This window comes from Danio rerio, chromosome 14 (genome assembly GCF_049306965.1).
Source record: "Danio rerio strain Tuebingen ecotype United States chromosome 14, GRCz12tu, whole genome shotgun sequence".
Lineage (NCBI taxonomy): Eukaryota > Metazoa > Chordata > Actinopteri > Cypriniformes > Danionidae > Danio > Danio rerio.
Genome location: NC_133189.1, coordinates 38047501 through 38064814, shown reverse-complemented (window position 1 = coordinate 38064814; position 17314 = coordinate 38047501). Strand labels below are relative to the sequence as shown.

The following is a 17314-nucleotide window of genomic DNA, read 5'->3' as shown; positions in this document are numbered from 1 at the left end:
GTAAAATGTGAAATATTTACTGTTCATCGCCAAGTGGCAGCATAGATAGGCCTTTGCAAAAAGTTTCTGGCTTTTAAAAGAAGTTCCTTGGAGTAAAACAGCATAGTGTGCATAAATACACTTACTGGTTACTATGTTCTGAGAGCTGAGCTGCATTTTTTTATTTTTAGTGGGAAGAAGCTTTTTTTGCACTGCAACTGATGATCAACAATTAAAAAAAACATCTTCCTAAAAGGAAAACTACCAACCATCTAGAATACATGAGTATTTTGAGTCATGGGTTTGCAATCAAAACATGGCATTATAATGGAAGTCAATGAGGCAAAAACAAACAAAACAAAAGGGGAGTAAATTTGCCCAATGTGTATTGCTGACTTTTTGAACATTTTCTAAGCATTTCCCCAAAATATGTCGAAATAGGATTTGCTATTAAAAATCATTCTATTAGCTGAAACAGAAGAAGTTGTAGCCAAACCAGACTCAAAATCCCCCCAAAGTTTTGAGATACTAATACTAAATATTCCATGTTCTCCCAGTGTTTGCGTGGGTTTCCTCGGGTGCTCCAGTTTCCACCACAGACCAAAGACATGCGCAGGTGAGTTGGGTAAGCTAAATTGTCCGTAGTGCATGTGTGTGTATGAGTGTTTCTCAGTGATGCGTTGTAGCTGGAAGGGCATCCGCTGCATAAAAAATATGCTGGATAAGTTGGCGGTTCATTCTGCAGTGGAGACCCCAGATTAATAAAGGGACTAAACCGAAAAGAATGAATGTTATGACCTTGTTTATAACAAAGTTTTATTTGTATTAAATGGTGTCCACAAATGTCAATTTCTCCCCAGTTTGTCAAAAGATATCAAACAAGTGAAAAATCTAAAAGTAAGACCTTGTTGCCTTATCATTAATATTATTTTTTATAATTAAAAAAGTCTTAATTTAGTTTTTATACTTTACATAATATGCTGCTTATTAGTTGCTTAAGGCTGCATGGTGGCTCAGAGGTTGGCACTGTCGTCTCAGAGCAAGAAGGCCACTGGTTCGAGTCCCGGCTGCATTTCTGTGAGGAGTTTGCATGTTCTCCCCTTGTTTGCATGGGTTTCCTCTTGCTCTGGTTTCCCCCACAGTCCAAAGACATGCTCTATAGGTGAATCGAATAAACTAAATCAGCTGTAGTGTATGAGTGTATGTGAGAGTGTATGGGTGTTACTGGGTTGCAGCTGGAAAGGCATTTGCTGTGTAAAACATATGCTGGAATAGTTGGTGATTCATTCCGCTGTCGCAAACCCTCATAAATAAGAAACTAAGGCGAAGGGAAATGAATCAATGATAGCTGCTGTGTTTTACTGTGTAACATTTTTCATGGGACATTCAATTTACCTTTAAAATTTAAAATACCTTTTTTGATGAAATCCTTGTCAGAAGACCTCTGAGAGAATTTACATTTATGCATTCGGCAAACGCTTTTTATTTAAAGCAAGTTATGGGGCAAGATGTCATTTTGTTTAATTACTGTAGTTAGGATTCATGTTTCCATGAAATACTGTACATTTTAAACAGCCTCATGTGCATTAAACCTTTAGGATAGTTAAGTAAAATAATTAAAGCTACAGTCATATGGGAAATATAATATTTTTTTTTTTCAATTAAAATATGAGCAATTAAATATGTAAATATACACATGCTTGTGTATGTCATGTTTTAGGCCTAACTTTCAAATAATTTGCTTGCATTCATTTTTGACTTATGAATGTGAAATTTTGAAAGCAGCAAAACCAAGATCACCACATAAAACTATTTTCTTTTAGGCTGTTCTTAGTCGACAAAGCACAACATTACCTCTCTCCAATGCAAAATACATGCCATACATTTTGCTGCAAATAACACCAAAGATAATTTTCCAAAATATTTTTGTAAATCGACAGGTCCAAAAAAGATCATCAACGATTTCAAAACAGTCATCACAAAAATATAAATTGGAGGTGATTTCACGTTTAGATTTTTTTCTTATAACAAGGGGCAGGATTGAATTTTGTAAAAAATCTCTTTTACTTTATTTGTTATGTTATCCAGGCCCATGGGGGGTTTGGGTGGTTCGAAAGACCCACCCCTCACTGACAAAGGTCTAGAATCTATCCAATATTTGTCCAATTCATAAACTCATTTGTCCTACTTTGACTGCTATGTCATCATAAATTGTGAAAATAACCCATTGACAAGACTTTAAGACCAAGTGGAATCGTGTGTTGGCTGTGGCTTTGGTGTGACTTCAGCTAGTCAGTTTTGATCAATGCAGATAATTATTGTTTATGAGTCCAACATTCAGCAGTGCAAGAAAACACACAAGCTGACAGAAGTGAAGTCCGCTTTGACTACTGACCAACTGTATTGTTTTTAAATAGAGAAAACATTTTATCTGAAGGTGACACGGTGGCGCAATAAGTAGTGCTATCGCCTCACAGGAAGAAGGTTGCTGGTTCGAGCCTTGGCTGGGTCAGTTGGCGTTTCTGTGTGGAGTTTGCATGTTCTCCCAGCGTTTGCGTGGGTTTCCTCCGGGTGCTCCGGTTTCCCCCACAGTCCAAAGACACGGATTACAGGTGAATTGGGTTGGCTAAATTGTCCATATGACTGTGAATGAGTGTGGATGTTTCCTAGAGATGGGTTGCAGCTGCAAAGGCATCCACTGCGTAAAACATATGCTGGATAAGTTGGCGGTTCATTCTCCTGCAGCAACTCCTGAATAATAAAGGGACTGACCTGAAAAGAAAATGAATGAATTTTCATCTAAGTCTTGGACCTTATTTTTGAAACAAAAAATGACTAATTAAAAGATGTGAAGCACCAAAAACAGCCTATATTAAAACTCATTTGAACACTAATTTGGCTATTGTTGTTATTCAAGAATATTTAAATGTACTTTTTTTCAAGAGAGGCTAGAAAATTGTGATGCTCTACATTATTATTATTGTTTTAATTTTTTATTATTCAAATGGCCAAATTCTGGCTGAGGAGAGTTGAATGTGCTGGCCAGTTTGTTATTAGCCTATTTTAAACACAAGTATTGTTTTCATATTTCTTTATTCTTAATCTTTAGGAAATATTTTGGTACATCAAATGTAGTTATGATGATCATCCAACAAGCTAATCCAGCTAAAAAATAGTGCTTAAATGTCATTAGAATGCAGTATTTAAACCTCATAATTAAATGGAAAATGAGAATAACGCCAAAAAGGTTCACATTTTTTAGATAAATGTTATCCACTGCATTATTCCAATAAGCAGTCACACCTGGTAGACTAATAATATTTTGCTAAAAAAATACACAGATTATCTTATTATTATGGGCGATGAAGGTAGTGCTGTTGCCTCACAGCAAGAAGGTCGCTGGTTCGAGCCTCGGCTGGGTCGGTTGGCGTTTCTGTGTGGAGTTTGCATGTTCTCCCTGCCTTCGCGTGGGTTTCCTCCGGGTGCTCCGGTATCCCCCACAGTCCAAAGACAAGCGGTAGGTGAATGGGGTAGGCTAAATTGTCCGAGTGTTAATGAGTGTGTGTGGATGTTTCCCAGAGATGGGTTGCGGCTGGAAGGGCATCCGCTGCATAGAAATGTGCTGGATAAGTTGGTGGTTCATTCCGCTGTGGCGACCCCAGATTAATAAAGGGACTAAGCCGAAAAGAAAATTAATGAATGAATCTTTTTTTTTTTTTTTAAAGGAGATGCAAAACATACCAACAAAATAATGCTCAAAATTAAGCAAAATGTGTGACAAATAGTAAGGGTACCTCTCGATATAGCAATAAGATCAGATGGTATGATACCATAGCAACAGAAAATTCTTGAAAATGATCTACAAATTCTTTATATGTAAATACTAGACCCAGAGAATTAATTAATTGGCCAACCAATAGTATATCCTTATCAAATCAACTAAATAAATGAAATATGGATTTTCTTAAAAAATACTTATTAGCCTTAGAGCTAGAATAACATTATTATACTTATAAAAAACTAAGCAATAAATGTTATCTATTATGAGAAACCCCTATGTGTAAGAAATAAGGTATCTTCAAATTAAACATGTCATCTCTGTATGAATTAATAAACAGATGGGTATACATGGATGAAATAAACGTTTTGTTTGTAATAGATCATCAATATGCACGGTGGTTTTATGACAGCTTGTGTGATCATACTGTTTAGACTTTTTAATTACGTTAACACGTTTATTAAAACATCTCGGCTTGATTTAATTACCCACAGGTTTGTCAAATGAGCAATGTCCGTAAACTCAACGTCAGGCACATGTGGGGGGAGGAGGAGAAGGACGTCCCGCCTGTCATATGACTTATATGTGCTCAGGTTTGAGGCTTAGCTTATAGCGCTGCTGCACCGGGTCACACTCGGTCCGGGCGTCTCTTGCTGTCTGTCTGCTCAGATAAACCATCCACCGTCGCAATGGCTGTCCGCGGTTTTCTGCCTCTGCTCTTTATCCTGCTGAGTGGTACGTACAATCGTGTTGTTGAGTGATTCATTTCAGATGCTGTCGCGTTACAAAAACAGATTTTGAAGCTTATTTTTGGCTGTTTTGCGCAGGCCCACAGGAGCCTGTTAGCGTTAGCATTAGCCTGAATTATTACCTACGCCAACAGATGCGCGGTAGATATTCAGATACTCTGTCAGCTAGTTACATGGTCGTTTTTTTTACCTTCTTTGGGTTCTACTAATATGCATTTGAGTTATTTTAGAAAATCGCATTCGGTGGTTTTTAATAGATACCCCAGCTATTACATGGCAACTAATATTTGCCTGTTGGATTCTTAGCGAATTTAGATTAAAGAAAGCGCTACATTAAATTTGGATGTGTTTACGTACTGTTGAATATGTTAGGTTACTTGTATTGTAAGCTCTCACTGCATACACAGGTTGATGCCCAGAAATGCCGTCCAATGTGGAAGTTTATAAGGGTTTCCGATATAACCAGTGTGACTCAAGCTGTCATAAAGCCAGTAAATCATGCGCTGCCATAATGACTCAAGGGAGTTAACTTACAACGGTTTTGATGTATACGATTTGGCCACTTTTGTTCGCGATGCATCAGTTTATTTAAATTGAACAAATGTTGCATTTGAGATGCTTTCACCAGTGATGTTTTCAATCATGATTTTGACTTAAACAAAACCGAAAACAACAACCTGGAAGTCTCCTGAATTACACTTTCTGAGACATGTGATTTGTGAAGTGCTTGTTCAGTGTGTTTATCTTGTCACCCTCTTTCATCATGTGATTGTCGTGTGTGAAGCATCAGGTTAATGATTTGATCAAACTAAATGAGCGACGGTCACAGTGCTGATCTAACGGCTGTAATACATTACACAACTTATAAACAATCACACTTGCTGATGCAAAACTGCCTATAATACACAAACGAATGCGAATCAGCGATTTATGATCCGCAAAGCTCGATTTTTCTATATCTAAAACGGCTCATGATTTGATACACCTAGTTATAACAGTGTTCAATATTTTAAGAACTCAGACTACAGGAGATTCTATAAAATCTGAAACCTTTGCCCATCCAAAATCTCTAGTTTTAATATATATATATATATATATATATATATATATATATATATATATATATATATATATATATATATATATATATATATATATATATATATATATATATATATATATATATATATATATATATATATATTTATATTTAAAAAAAAAAAAAAGTGTCGGTCAAATTTTTTTTTTTTTTTTTTTTCTCCCCTCTCCCTGTCTTCAATCAGGAAGTGGAAGCTTTGGGAATGTGCTTGGTCTGCAGTTTTTATTTCCCTTTTGTGAAGGTGGTTGAAAGTTTATTCTGGATTTTTTTTAATCTTTTTTTTTAAAGTCTTTAACATCAAGTTATGTATAACTGTCCTTTTTAAATGAGTTGTATAATTATCACTACAGTAAGTATCAAACTGTAATTTTACAAAAGTTTGAGTTTTTAGTACATATCACTAGGGCTGGGCTATTTTATTTTTCCCCCTAAATCAAAATCTTGAATTGAATTTATTTTTTTTAACTCCTATTGATGCTAAGTGGCCATAATTGAGAAAATCGTCTGAATCGTCTGACGTTCTGAATGTCGATTTTTCCATTACTTGATTTATTGCCCAGCCCTACATATCACTGACAGGGCTGTACTTGAGCTTGGACTATCATGTCATGTTTCTTTCCATGCCATTTGGTCCGAAATCAAGATTTGTAGAGTTCGATTTAGTAAGATTTCAGCAGTGCAGAGCTTATGAACTTCAATGTTTATCATTTGTCAACTGTTTCAAGTTAATAATTCAATTAAATATTTTCTATACACAGTACAAGTTTAATTTCTTAGCCTTTTGATTGGCCAATTCTTTAAAACTCCTATTCATTAGGCCTGATTGATCTTTCAATGGCCTGGTGTGAATATCCTTTATCCAATACTGATCGTCTTCTGTCCATCTCCAAATGTTTAGTTAAAAGCAGTTTAGCTCAACTTGAATTTAGGGCTGGTTTGAATGTTTGTTTATAACCTTCGGTTTCCACCCTGTGCAGGTATTGTTCATGCTGATGATATGATGACATCACCACTGCCCTCAACAGCAGAGCTCAAAACAGCCAACCTCCCCCTAGTCATCCAGACTACTTCATCTACTACAACCACCTCCAGGCCCTCTTCAACTTCCACTCATTCCACTCTGACTACAGAACCTGCAGCTAAAACCACTACTGCACGCACCACAGTTACCACTTCAGCTCCAACTTCCACACAAAGCACTAGTAGTTCTAGCACCAGTGCTACAGTTACCACATTAGCTCCAACTACCACAGGACACAACACAACCAATTCTACCACAGAACCGCCAACTACCACAGGACACAACACGACAAATTCTACTACAGATGCGCCAACCACCACACACACCAATGCTACAGTAGCCCCGACCCCTCCTCCGACGACTCCTTCTGTACCAAAACCGACTGTTGGAAACTACAGTGTCAAGACCGACAATGTCTCAGACTGTCTGCTGGCAAAGATGGGCCTTCAGTTCAGCTTCAAAATAAGTGGGGTGTGTAATCGTAGTATATAATTCTGTCATTTAACAAACTTTTGTTCTACTGTCTTTTTTTTTGATAAAAATGGTATCTTTGTTTAGAACGCCAGCCTTCAGACTGTTAATCTGGACCCTAATGTGACTAAAGTGAATGGGACCTGCGGAAGTGGTGGCAGTGACTCTTCCCTCTTTCTGACGTCAAAAGACATCACTGTACATTTTGTCTTCACAAACGTAAGTCTTTAAAAATGCCAAGCTACATTTACAGTGGGCAAGGTTCAGAATGTAGTAAATAGCCAGGTTGTGTTTGTCATCTAACCAAAACCATTCTATCTGTTCATAACACTTGAACTTTTTAGTTTTTTTTTTTTTTTTCCCCCCCAAGAAAGCACAGGTCTCAACTCTTGGAGGGTCGTAGCTCTGTTCATTTTAGTTCCCACCCCAATTAAACACACCTGATCAAACTGACTCCTTTAGTCTATTTTGAAACCTATAGTTGAGCGTGTTGAAGTATGGTTGCATCGAAGCAGGGCTATAGCCCTCCAGGAACTGAGTTTGACACCTCTTGCTTAAAGCACTGTTTCTTAACCATGTTCCTGGAGGATCACCACCTCTGCACTCTCCACGTCGATCAACCACTCATTTCGATTTGCTCATTAGCAGAGACCGTAAGACCTGTGATGGGTATGATAGACAAGGGAGATGGCAAAAAAATGCTGTGTTGGTGGTCCTCCAGGAACTTGGTTGAGAAACACTGGCTTAAAGGATGTGATTTGGGGTGGACCTCCATTCTTAAATGTTCATTCTAAAAGGAAATGCATTTTATTAAAGCTTACAATGTCATGGTAAATGCTTTTTATTTTTGTTTGATAGGATTCTCGGAAGTTCCGTCTACATGCTTTGACACTGACTGTTGATCTTGGAAATGGTAAGATGGTTGGATCGTGAGTCGTAGGTCTCCAACTCTATTTCTTAAGGGCCGCAGCTCTGCACTGTTTTGGTCCAACCTTAATTAAACAGCTGATCCAACTAATCAAGGTGTTCAAAAGAGTCATGAATACCTTGATCTAGTTGGATCAGCTGTTTGAAAGAGTTGGTGCGAAACTGCAGAGCTGTAGCCTTCCAGGAGTTGAGACCTATGGATAAATAGAATGTAAACTTTATTTAGACTAAAATGTTAATGCTAGAGTCAGCAATTTCAAGTGAATTTAGAATCCCACCATTACATTGTACCTTTTGCAAAAAAAAAGTTTATTTGTATGCTGCAATTTTAATGTATTGAAGCTTTTTGTGATTGATTGCGCAAGAAGAGAAATGCAGAGAACAAAGTTTACGTTAGAAATTTGGTTTCCTATTTGGTGTTAGATGTAATTTGAACTTGGCTAATACCAAGCTAAATTTGTTAATTTATTCTGCTTTTTGTAGAACCTGTTGATCTATGGAAATCAGTTGCTACAACTAACTTTTTACATTAAGCAAACATTTTTTTATACTCTGCTTTAAAACGAAGTAAATCTGACTGTATGTCTTCAGTATTAACTGTGAAACGCAGATTCTGTGAAATAAGCCATAATTAATATGGTGCCATTTGATTTGTGCATTAGTTTACCAGAACTGTTAAGCTGCTTTGAGACTATCTACAGGTTTTAAGTGCTATAGAAACAAAGGCAAATTGAATTGTATATCCATTTAATCAGTCAGACCACTAAATTATTTCCCACCCCCAACAGGAAACATTTTCAATGACTCCAATACTAATCTGTCTCTGTGGGAGGCTTCTGTCGGGAGCTCCTACATGTGCAGAAAAGAGCAGAGCTACAACATCAGTGACAAGCTTACCCTCAACACATTTGAGCTACAAGTGCAGCCCTTTGACGTCAAGAAGAACTCCTTTAGCACAGGTATGTATTTTGGTGATGCTGAGCTAATTAGCTCATCACAGGTATTTATTCTGCAAGTGTATAATATCACAGGACTTTTGAGAGCCATAGTGAGTCAAAGTAGATAAGGTAGAACTGCAAATTACATTTTCATAGTGGTGTGATTTAAAGTGTTTTTGGTAATATTTCTAGCACTTAGTGTGAAACCGCGATACTGCTCATGCACCACTAAATCTGATAAACTCATGGTGTTTCCGGAGTACTTTGCAAGATCATTGATAATGCTGCGTGTATTTGGGCCAAAGGCATTTGGTGTCTATTTAAATTAACTACTTTTGCAATGTACACAAGGCCTATTAAACAAATGTAACATGATTTGGCAAACTAATTATGGGAGTTTTTATTTATTTAAAAAAATAAAATAAAATTACGCATGCATGCACGTGTTAAACTACTCAAAAGGAGTCTTTCCTATTTTTAATTGGTATTCGACTATTTCATTTAAATTACAAATTTATGAATGTGTAATTAAGTTGGTTGCAAAGTTATCATTTTTATTTTTTGGGCCACTGCTGGTTCATAAATAGTGTTTTAATATTCAAGTACTTATACTAGGTGTCTGTTTTGGTATAATTAGTCACTAAAACGCCATTTTCATGTGTCTTAATGTATGGTATCTGGTTAACCTTTCACATTCGACTCAAATTAGAATTTTATATTTTAATGAGAAACTTGCAGTTATGTTTTTGGTCAGTCATTGTTTTCTAGGACTCCTTTTAATCCTAAGAGAAGAAATGGAGAGAAAAGATTAAGAGAAATGGCCCAGTATTACCAGAGTATGATATTCATGTCTGTGCAGTGATGTGAGAATATCTGCAGTGGTTTTAATGACAAGACTGCAGCTTCATTGCATGTTCATTCATGTTCTCTCTGTCTGCAGCCCATGAATGTTCACTGGATGACACCAGCCTCTTAATCCCAATCATTGTTGGTGCCGCTCTGGCTGGTTTGATTTTCATTGTTGTGATTGCATACGTGATTGGTCGACGACGAACCTATGTTGGATATCAGACACTGTAATGCAACAAATCACAGAATCAAATACTGGGTATTTTAAGGGACACACACAAGCCTGTTCCTGGACCATTGTAAATATTGTGGGGTTTTGTGCAATCTCTCAATTGGCAACTGACTGGTGAGTCAAAAAAACTTATCTATTGGCCCCTAAACTGCAATGCCTTTTAAAAATCAAAAGATACAGTGGCACTCCAGGACCAGAGCTCCCTCTTAATTGTGTACACTTTTCTTACACCTTTACAATTTAGTTGAAGTGCATGGTCTCTTTTTATCTCTTCACAAGTAAATTGGTGTTACACCCTTGCTATTTTGTTCTATATGTAAAAACGGTAGCTTCATTCATCATGGGTTGTGGCCAATGTAAGTTTAAATGCTCCATATCAGACCCTGCACTTGCCTCTCTTAGACATTCCTTTGTGTTAATTTTTGCAGTTTGCGCAAATTTAAGTTTATGCCAATCAAAGCTGTAATTTTAAACAAATTTTGCACCATTGCAGCATTTGGTTTAAATATTAAAAGCAGTTCTAGTGACCGCATCCATTTATTGAGTCAGGTGCTTTTGCATGCCTTGAGTTTCGATCAGTTTGGGGAGATGTAAACATTGACTACCCCTTTCATACTTAATACTTAAACTTGGATTAAACATGAAAGACACGATTGTAATAAGTGTTTGTTTTTTTTCAAGCAACACTTAAGCTTTAAAGCAAAAATGTTTTGTAATTGTTTGGTTGCATTTTGTTTGTTAAAAAAGGGATTACTTCTAATCTGTCATCTTCGCTTGCATAGCAAATGGTCAATTTACTGCTACTCTAGCCTGAAAGATACATGCTGCTTTTTGCTAATACGTCTGAATTGTGTTTTCTGCAAGATAAATTTTGCACCTTTTTTGAGCCCTCAATGGTTGTAGCTGTCAATTGTATTTAATATACTTTTTTGTCTTTTTTAATTTTCCTGACTATTTTTGGATTTCAGTTGCAGAACAATTTTGTTATGTCTGTTCTCATCACATTATTGCTCCTTTCATTTCCAGTCAATTGTCACCTTTTTATGCACTATTCTAATTTATGCAGCACTCGCACAATCATGTGTAAATGTCACTAAAGTCAGGACAAATGACAACTTCAAAACCTGTCACTGGCGACTTTGTGCCTTGCTTTAATGAAGTTGATTTTTGCTTTCCAATCATTTGCATCAATAAATATGGATTTATATTTGATTTGCTGCTTTCTGAGCGTACCTTTCTCTGCCTGCAGACTTGTTAAAAGGGATTTATTATCTGACTGCCCTGAAATTTGATGTGACTTAATGACATTTGGGTGTGTGGTTAGTTTTGCAATGAAAATGGCTTTGTTTTAATGGGCTTTTAGCTGCAATAAATTAAGGAAAATCTTGTGTATACATATCTGGTGTGAGCCATTTTATTTTAATGATGTAAACATTCAATTCCAGACATTTGACAGTTTCTTTGCCTCACTCATTCTCTTTATTTTCAGCTGAGGATTGTGAAGCAGATGAGCCTGATAACTTCATTGTCCCTATAGCGGTGGGAGTTGCCCTGGCGGTCCTCGTTGTTGTCGTTTTATTGGCCTATCTGATTGGACGAAAGAGAAGTCAAAACTCTGGCTATGAGCAATTCAATTGATTCTAGTAATCATCGAATCACGTTCTGCAAAGTCTCCCGCAGTATTTCAGAAATTGAGTCATTAGTTTAAGTGCACATGAAATTTATTACTGTTTTTGGCCAATATATTGGTGTGGTGATTCTTCTAAAATGCTCCTGCGTGGCATATGACCGCTATTCTGCAATGAAGTTCTGTTGTGATCTAACATTGGGATAATCACTCACCATCCCTTTCTCTCTCTGTCTCTCCTTTCTCCCAGCGGAGGAGTGCTTTCTGGATTCTGATTTGAGTTTTCTTGTGCCCATTGCTGTGGGTGTGGCACTCAGCTTCCTAATCATCCTAGTGCTAATCTCTTACCTGATTGGCCGGCGGAAGAGTCGTACTGGTTACCAGTCTGTATAACCACCTGCCCTGCCGCCGTCTTACCTACTAACCCAGGCTTGCCCTTTACCACTTATTTTACCTCCTTCTCTTCCAATCCTGTTGGCTTTCTCATTTTACCCTGCAAACGGTCCAACCCTCCGGTTTCTAACATGTTTGATTGCCATTTACATCTCTTTATTTTCTGTGCAATCTTAATATTTTTCTGAATGGCGTGAGTTTTATTCCTGCTTGATCTCACCAGAAGCAATGTCAGCAGGCATGATTTGGTGTAAGCACAGGCTGTCTGAAATAACCACTGGCATTGCGCTGTATGTTAAATGCATGGAGAAAAAAAGGATTTCTTTTTATGGGAGATTTGGTTTATATTCCTGTTCTGAGGATGCTGTGATTTTTCGTGAACTAATTATGAATGAATGATGCAATTCTAGATTTTAGGAATATGGTTTGAGTTGAACCATTGAATGTAATTGTTCAGTTGTGTAATCGTACTCCTGCACATTCGTGGCCCCAAATTAAGGATCAAGTATCCTGGCACATTTCTAAATCAGCAGAGCTAATAAGTTACACATTTGCACTTGGCACATTGTATTGTTATAAAGGGAAACTTTTTGTTTTGTGACATTTTTGTACCAGCATTTAAATGTCGTGATTTCATTAATTCCATTTGGTCCCTCTCAGGGAATGTTGGAAGTGTTATAATAGGCCTGTTAATACATGGGGTTTGTGCAGTTTTAGCTATTCCATTTTTTTAATTTTCTTTTTAGAGAGCTGTACAAACTAGTTTATAAAGACCAAAGCTACAATTTCCATTTTTCACTTATCGTTAATGACTTATCCAATCCACTTCATTATACAGTATTTTTCTGTAGTCATTCTGTCCTCAAAGGATTTTTTTTGTTTGTTTGTTTAAAAACACACTAAAGAAAGAATATCATTGTTGTACTATATAGTGTGCCTTTTTAGTTGCATTTCTTTGTTCCTTCTCTGTAGGATTGATTTCTGCCAGGTTAAGAATGTTGGTTCACAGTTTCAAAGTGCAAAAGATTTCAATAAAATTGCTTTTTTGTTTTTGTACATTATTTATTCTCTTTTTTTTTTTTTTTTTTTTTTGGTTCCATTCGTTGCTGTTTTTGAGCTCATAAATTTTACACGTTCTCATGATTTTTATGGTCATGGCTTCCACTGATGGACTTGGATCTCCAGTATTGCTATAAACTTACTGATGTCATATTTATGGCGGTTAACTGGAAGTGTCTGAACTGTATATTACAGTAAGACCTACTTCTCCCTGGCATGGAAGACTGACCTTTTGGTTCAAATGATGAGTTCTATATTGCTGTTTGCCCTGTTTAATTTTAAATAAATATTTCACTCAAATGAAATGATCAATTACACTGTCAATCCAAGCCCTTGATTTCCATTCATCTTTGGAACAAATATTTTGGATAAATCTTAGTTTTTATTCATAGACTGTAATAGTGCCAGACATCTGAAACTTATCAATTAATTTGTCTTCTATGGCTGTCAATATCAAACTATGAGAATACTTAGCCCGTAACAAAACAAGTAGCTTATAACATATATTTGCCGTGTGCTAACAAATAAAGGATATATTTAAAGTATTGCAATGGAGCTCTTTGGTTCCTAAAAGAACCAATATTTCATAAAATTAGTGGAGTTCAAAATCAGATCAGAGAACAACCTACAAGCTTAAATTTTAGGGTCACTGCTTGTGGCTATTTGAAGTTACACTAACAGGTATAAAAGAGCAGTTTTTGAAGCACAAGATCATAATTTAACAAGTGAACACTGAACTCTGTGTAGGTACAATATCCCCTCACATTTTGATGATCTAAACACTAAGTCTCTTTGTTTTTTATGTCTTGACGTTGAAAATAGGATCCAAATCCCTCCCATTTTGAGGCCTACAACAATGTGATGTAGGAGGGTGGTTTCTCTGCCCACCTATTTGAGTGACAGCTGCGTATTTACATGTTTCTGTAGTAACGCGTATAATCATATCAGCTTGACAGGATGTGCGCAAAGCAGATCTGTTGAGATCAACAATCACCATCATATGTGATCAAGAATGAGTTTTACAAGTTTAAAATGAATTACAGCAATTTTACTGTTTTTATCACCACAGCCGTACATCAGAACAATTCTAAAAGACGCTTCAATCCAGAATTTATTTATTTATTTTTTTTAACTCTCACTGTCTGGCACATGGGAATGGTGGGCATTAGAGCATTAGAGAGACAGGTCACAAAAAACAGTTACAGTGTGTTCAAAGCAGAAAAACCCAATATTCTGAAAGGTATAACCAATAATCTGATGGTTTTGAGCTCAAACTTTACAGACACATTCTGGAGACACAAAAGACTTAACATAAATCTTGAAAAATGGGTAAAATAGGTGTCCTTTAAATCAAACAGTTTGTTACAGGTGTTAATCTGATGCTAATTTCCTTAATTATCTGACAATCCAACTAACCATTTTTCACTGTTCTTGTGACATTGTGAGCCTTGCTAAAGTTACTGAAAATCACTTACAGTAGGTTGTCCACGCGAAGACCCAAGCCACGACCATTTTAACCATAGTTAAAGAAACCTGAGAGCGTTCACCTCAGTTTTGTTCAGTTAGGTCTAATGTGTAAGCTATTTTACCCCTTTTTCAAAATAAGATACTTGTTTGTGTTTCCAGAATGTGTATGTAAAGTTTAAGCTTAAAACACCCATCAGGTAATTAAATCCTTCAGAAATGTGTGTTTTTTGCTTTAAACACACTGTAGCTGTTTTTGTATCCTATGCCTTTATTGCTGGTTCTCCCCGTCCACCGTTCCCACATGCCTGTCAGAGTGTGCCTCAATCTCGGCCTCGGCTGCCTCAGATAAACAGCACAGTGACAGACATGAAGCAGATCTCACATAACGTTAGTGAGAAACACTACTTTCACAATGATTATTTGATATTTGTTTTGGAGTTAATTCAAGCCTTTCTGCGGTAAGTCACACAATGTCGTTACAAAGTTTACACACACACACAGCGTGTTTAACTTTTCACTGTTTTTGCACACAGTAGTGACAGGATACACGTTAATATCTACTGCTGTATGGATATTCATTGTTAATGTACAAAATAATCCTGTTTTAACATCCACAAACCTGGATCGAAGCATCTTCTTTTATAATTTTACTGACATGCGGCTGTGGTGATAAAGCGGGTAATATCACTGCAATTCATTACAAATATGCACTGCTTTAAAAACGTTTTAAACTTATAAAACTCACTCTTGATTACATTTGATGATTGATGCTCACAGCGAGCTGAACAGATCTTTTAATCCCAGTTGCTTTGTGTATGTCCTGTCATGATGATATGGTTATATGCGTTAATATGGAGACATGTTAATAAGCGGCTGTCTATCAGTTCGGTGGGTGGGGAAATCACACTCCTACATGTTGTTGAGGGCCTCAAAATAGGAGGGATTTGGATTCTATTTTTAACGTCAGAAAAAAAAATTGTATTGTCATTATATCACTCTAATATGACTGTAAACACACTATATCAACAAAAAGTTTTGTCCAAACAGCTTCCAAAAGATGATTTTCACCTTTAAAGAACTTAGTAAAAGGTCAATTAAGGTGGTTTGGGGGATTTTATATATTTTTTTATTTATGTGTCTGTTATGAAGCCACATGGCAGAGAGAAAGCAAATGTTTATCAGCCACTCTTTCTGCTGCCAGTAAAACATATTTAAAGCCATATTTTCGAACAAAAGCCATCATTTTTTTTGTCATTTTGATCACTAAAAGGTTTCCAGCATAAAGAGCCTTTGTTGAATGAAAAGGTGAGAATCATCAAAGGTGTGCACATTTCATATCTGATTTGTCACATTTAAAGAGGAAACTGAGCAGAAAGATTTGATTCCGTTAATTTTCATCCGTCTTTATTGTTTATGCTAGAACATGAGTGTGTTTAAAAACATGAGCTGGCAAATCTTTGTCAGCCAGTGGATATTTCATTGTATTTACCGAATAACAAAGACGTGCAGTTACCGATTTCCATCTCACTATTACACTTTGTAACCGTTCGTACCATGTCAATATATTCAAATACAATTAATAAATAATACTGTTGAAATCCTTCTTACAGGCAACTGAACAGATATTTTCACTTAAAGATGAATTACGTGAAATTTGCCATTTAGTTTAAGAAATGCTGATTGCATAATTGACGAAAAACAAAACAAGAAAATCAACTCAATGAAATGGGATTTGCTGTGCATTTCAGTAAAATACTTTTTCCTCTGGAATCAAAATTTAGTCGTATATCCAAAAATAATAAAGACAATTTAGTCCAAAAATAAAATGTACAATCAATTATTAATCCTAAACCACATTTGATTGTTATTCCATTAAATGAGCAAGAAAAAAAAAAAAAAAAGATCACAAGTCGTTTTTCAGCCTGAGGGGGAATTTTCCTTAACAGGGAAAAATCATTAAAAAATAGTTTTAACGTGTGTTATATACACATCTGACTTACCAAAAGAACTGATCAATTAATAAATGTTAATGTCTACAATCTACACAGATCTAGAGAATTGTCTAGCGTAAGTCACGCTGTAGGCTGTATGTTTTTTGTGTGATTATGCCTCATCTATAATTGGGTTCTACATATTTGGACATCTTTGTTTGTGTATTTATCCTATAATGAAATTCAGACAGGTGTCAGTTCAGTTCTAGTGTCTGGGTACTGAATGTTACAGAATGTGATCTAAGAATCTCAGTTTTTTGCGTACTGGGAAATTCCTTGTTTTCTCTGACACGAATAGCACAGTGGTTGCCGGAGGCATAATCAGAGGGCTAATGGGTAAAGACAGCACCCAGTGTGCTATTTCATTTATTATAACATACTCTGAGAGTTTTAAAATCAATTTCTCTAGGCCTACTGTGATTCTATGCGCCCACTTCTAAAGTGAAAGACACGCTACCCAGAAAACGGTCGGTCGGTGAATCATTGATGATGCCCTTGCCGTTTAGCTTGCACTGAATGTGTAGCGGGGTGTCGTGTTGAACGTTAAGAAATTGCACCGCCACCAGTGGAGAGGAGTAGTTTACCTGTTTGAAAAGAAAACAAAACAGTTAAAGTACTATTTAATTAATAGACATTTTGAGAATGGTGAAATAGTATCACTTACATGTCTCAGTTTCCCATAGTAAGGGTAGTACCGCAAGTCGAAGTTAGGATTTGGAAAGAATTTGACTTCT

At 36.4% G+C, this 17314-nt stretch overlaps 2 protein-coding genes across 6 annotated transcripts in view; one reads left to right on the top strand and one right to left on the bottom strand.

Moving 5' to 3' along the window:
- The first annotated feature begins 4364 nt into the window (after positions 1-4364).
- On the top strand, positions 4365-16490 carry lamp2 (lysosomal-associated membrane protein 2). 4 transcript variants are annotated; one of them, NM_001013533.1, is given in 6 exon segments: positions 4365-4492; positions 6583-7097; positions 7185-7316; positions 7956-8010; positions 8813-8983; positions 9903-11255. In NM_001013533.1, coding segments are annotated over 6 exon segments (1059 nt in total). In that variant the 5' UTR covers positions 4365-4446; the 3' UTR covers positions 10043-11255.
- The window catches only part of atp1b4 (ATPase Na+/K+ transporting subunit beta 4), a 13059-nt gene continuing 11711 nt past the window's right edge, over positions 15967-17314 (bottom strand). For both annotated transcript variants that reach the window (XM_073922093.1, XM_002664424.8), the window contains exons 7-8: positions 17245-17314; positions 15967-17164 (exon numbers count right to left, since the gene is read on the bottom strand). The exon at positions 17245-17314 is cut by the window's right edge and continues 23 nt beyond it. In XM_073922093.1, the coding sequence (XP_073778194.1) occupies positions 17003-17164; positions 17245-17314 (232 nt within the window). In that variant the 3' untranslated portion in view covers positions 15967-17002. The remainder of the gene's footprint in view (positions 17165-17244) is intronic.

Coding starts and splice junctions, on each gene's coding strand:
- lamp2 (XM_021481012.3), top strand. CDS start 4,447: ATGGCTGTCCGCGGTTTTCTGCCTCTGCTCTTTATCCTGCTGAGTG. Junction 7,098..7,184: donor TCAGCTTCAAAATAAGTGGG/GTGTGTAATCGT, acceptor ATCTTTGTTTAG/AACGCCAGCCTTCAGACTGT. Junction 8,011..8,812: donor GACTGTTGATCTTGGAAATG/GTAAGATGGTTG, acceptor CACCCCCAACAG/GAAACATTTTCAATGACTCC.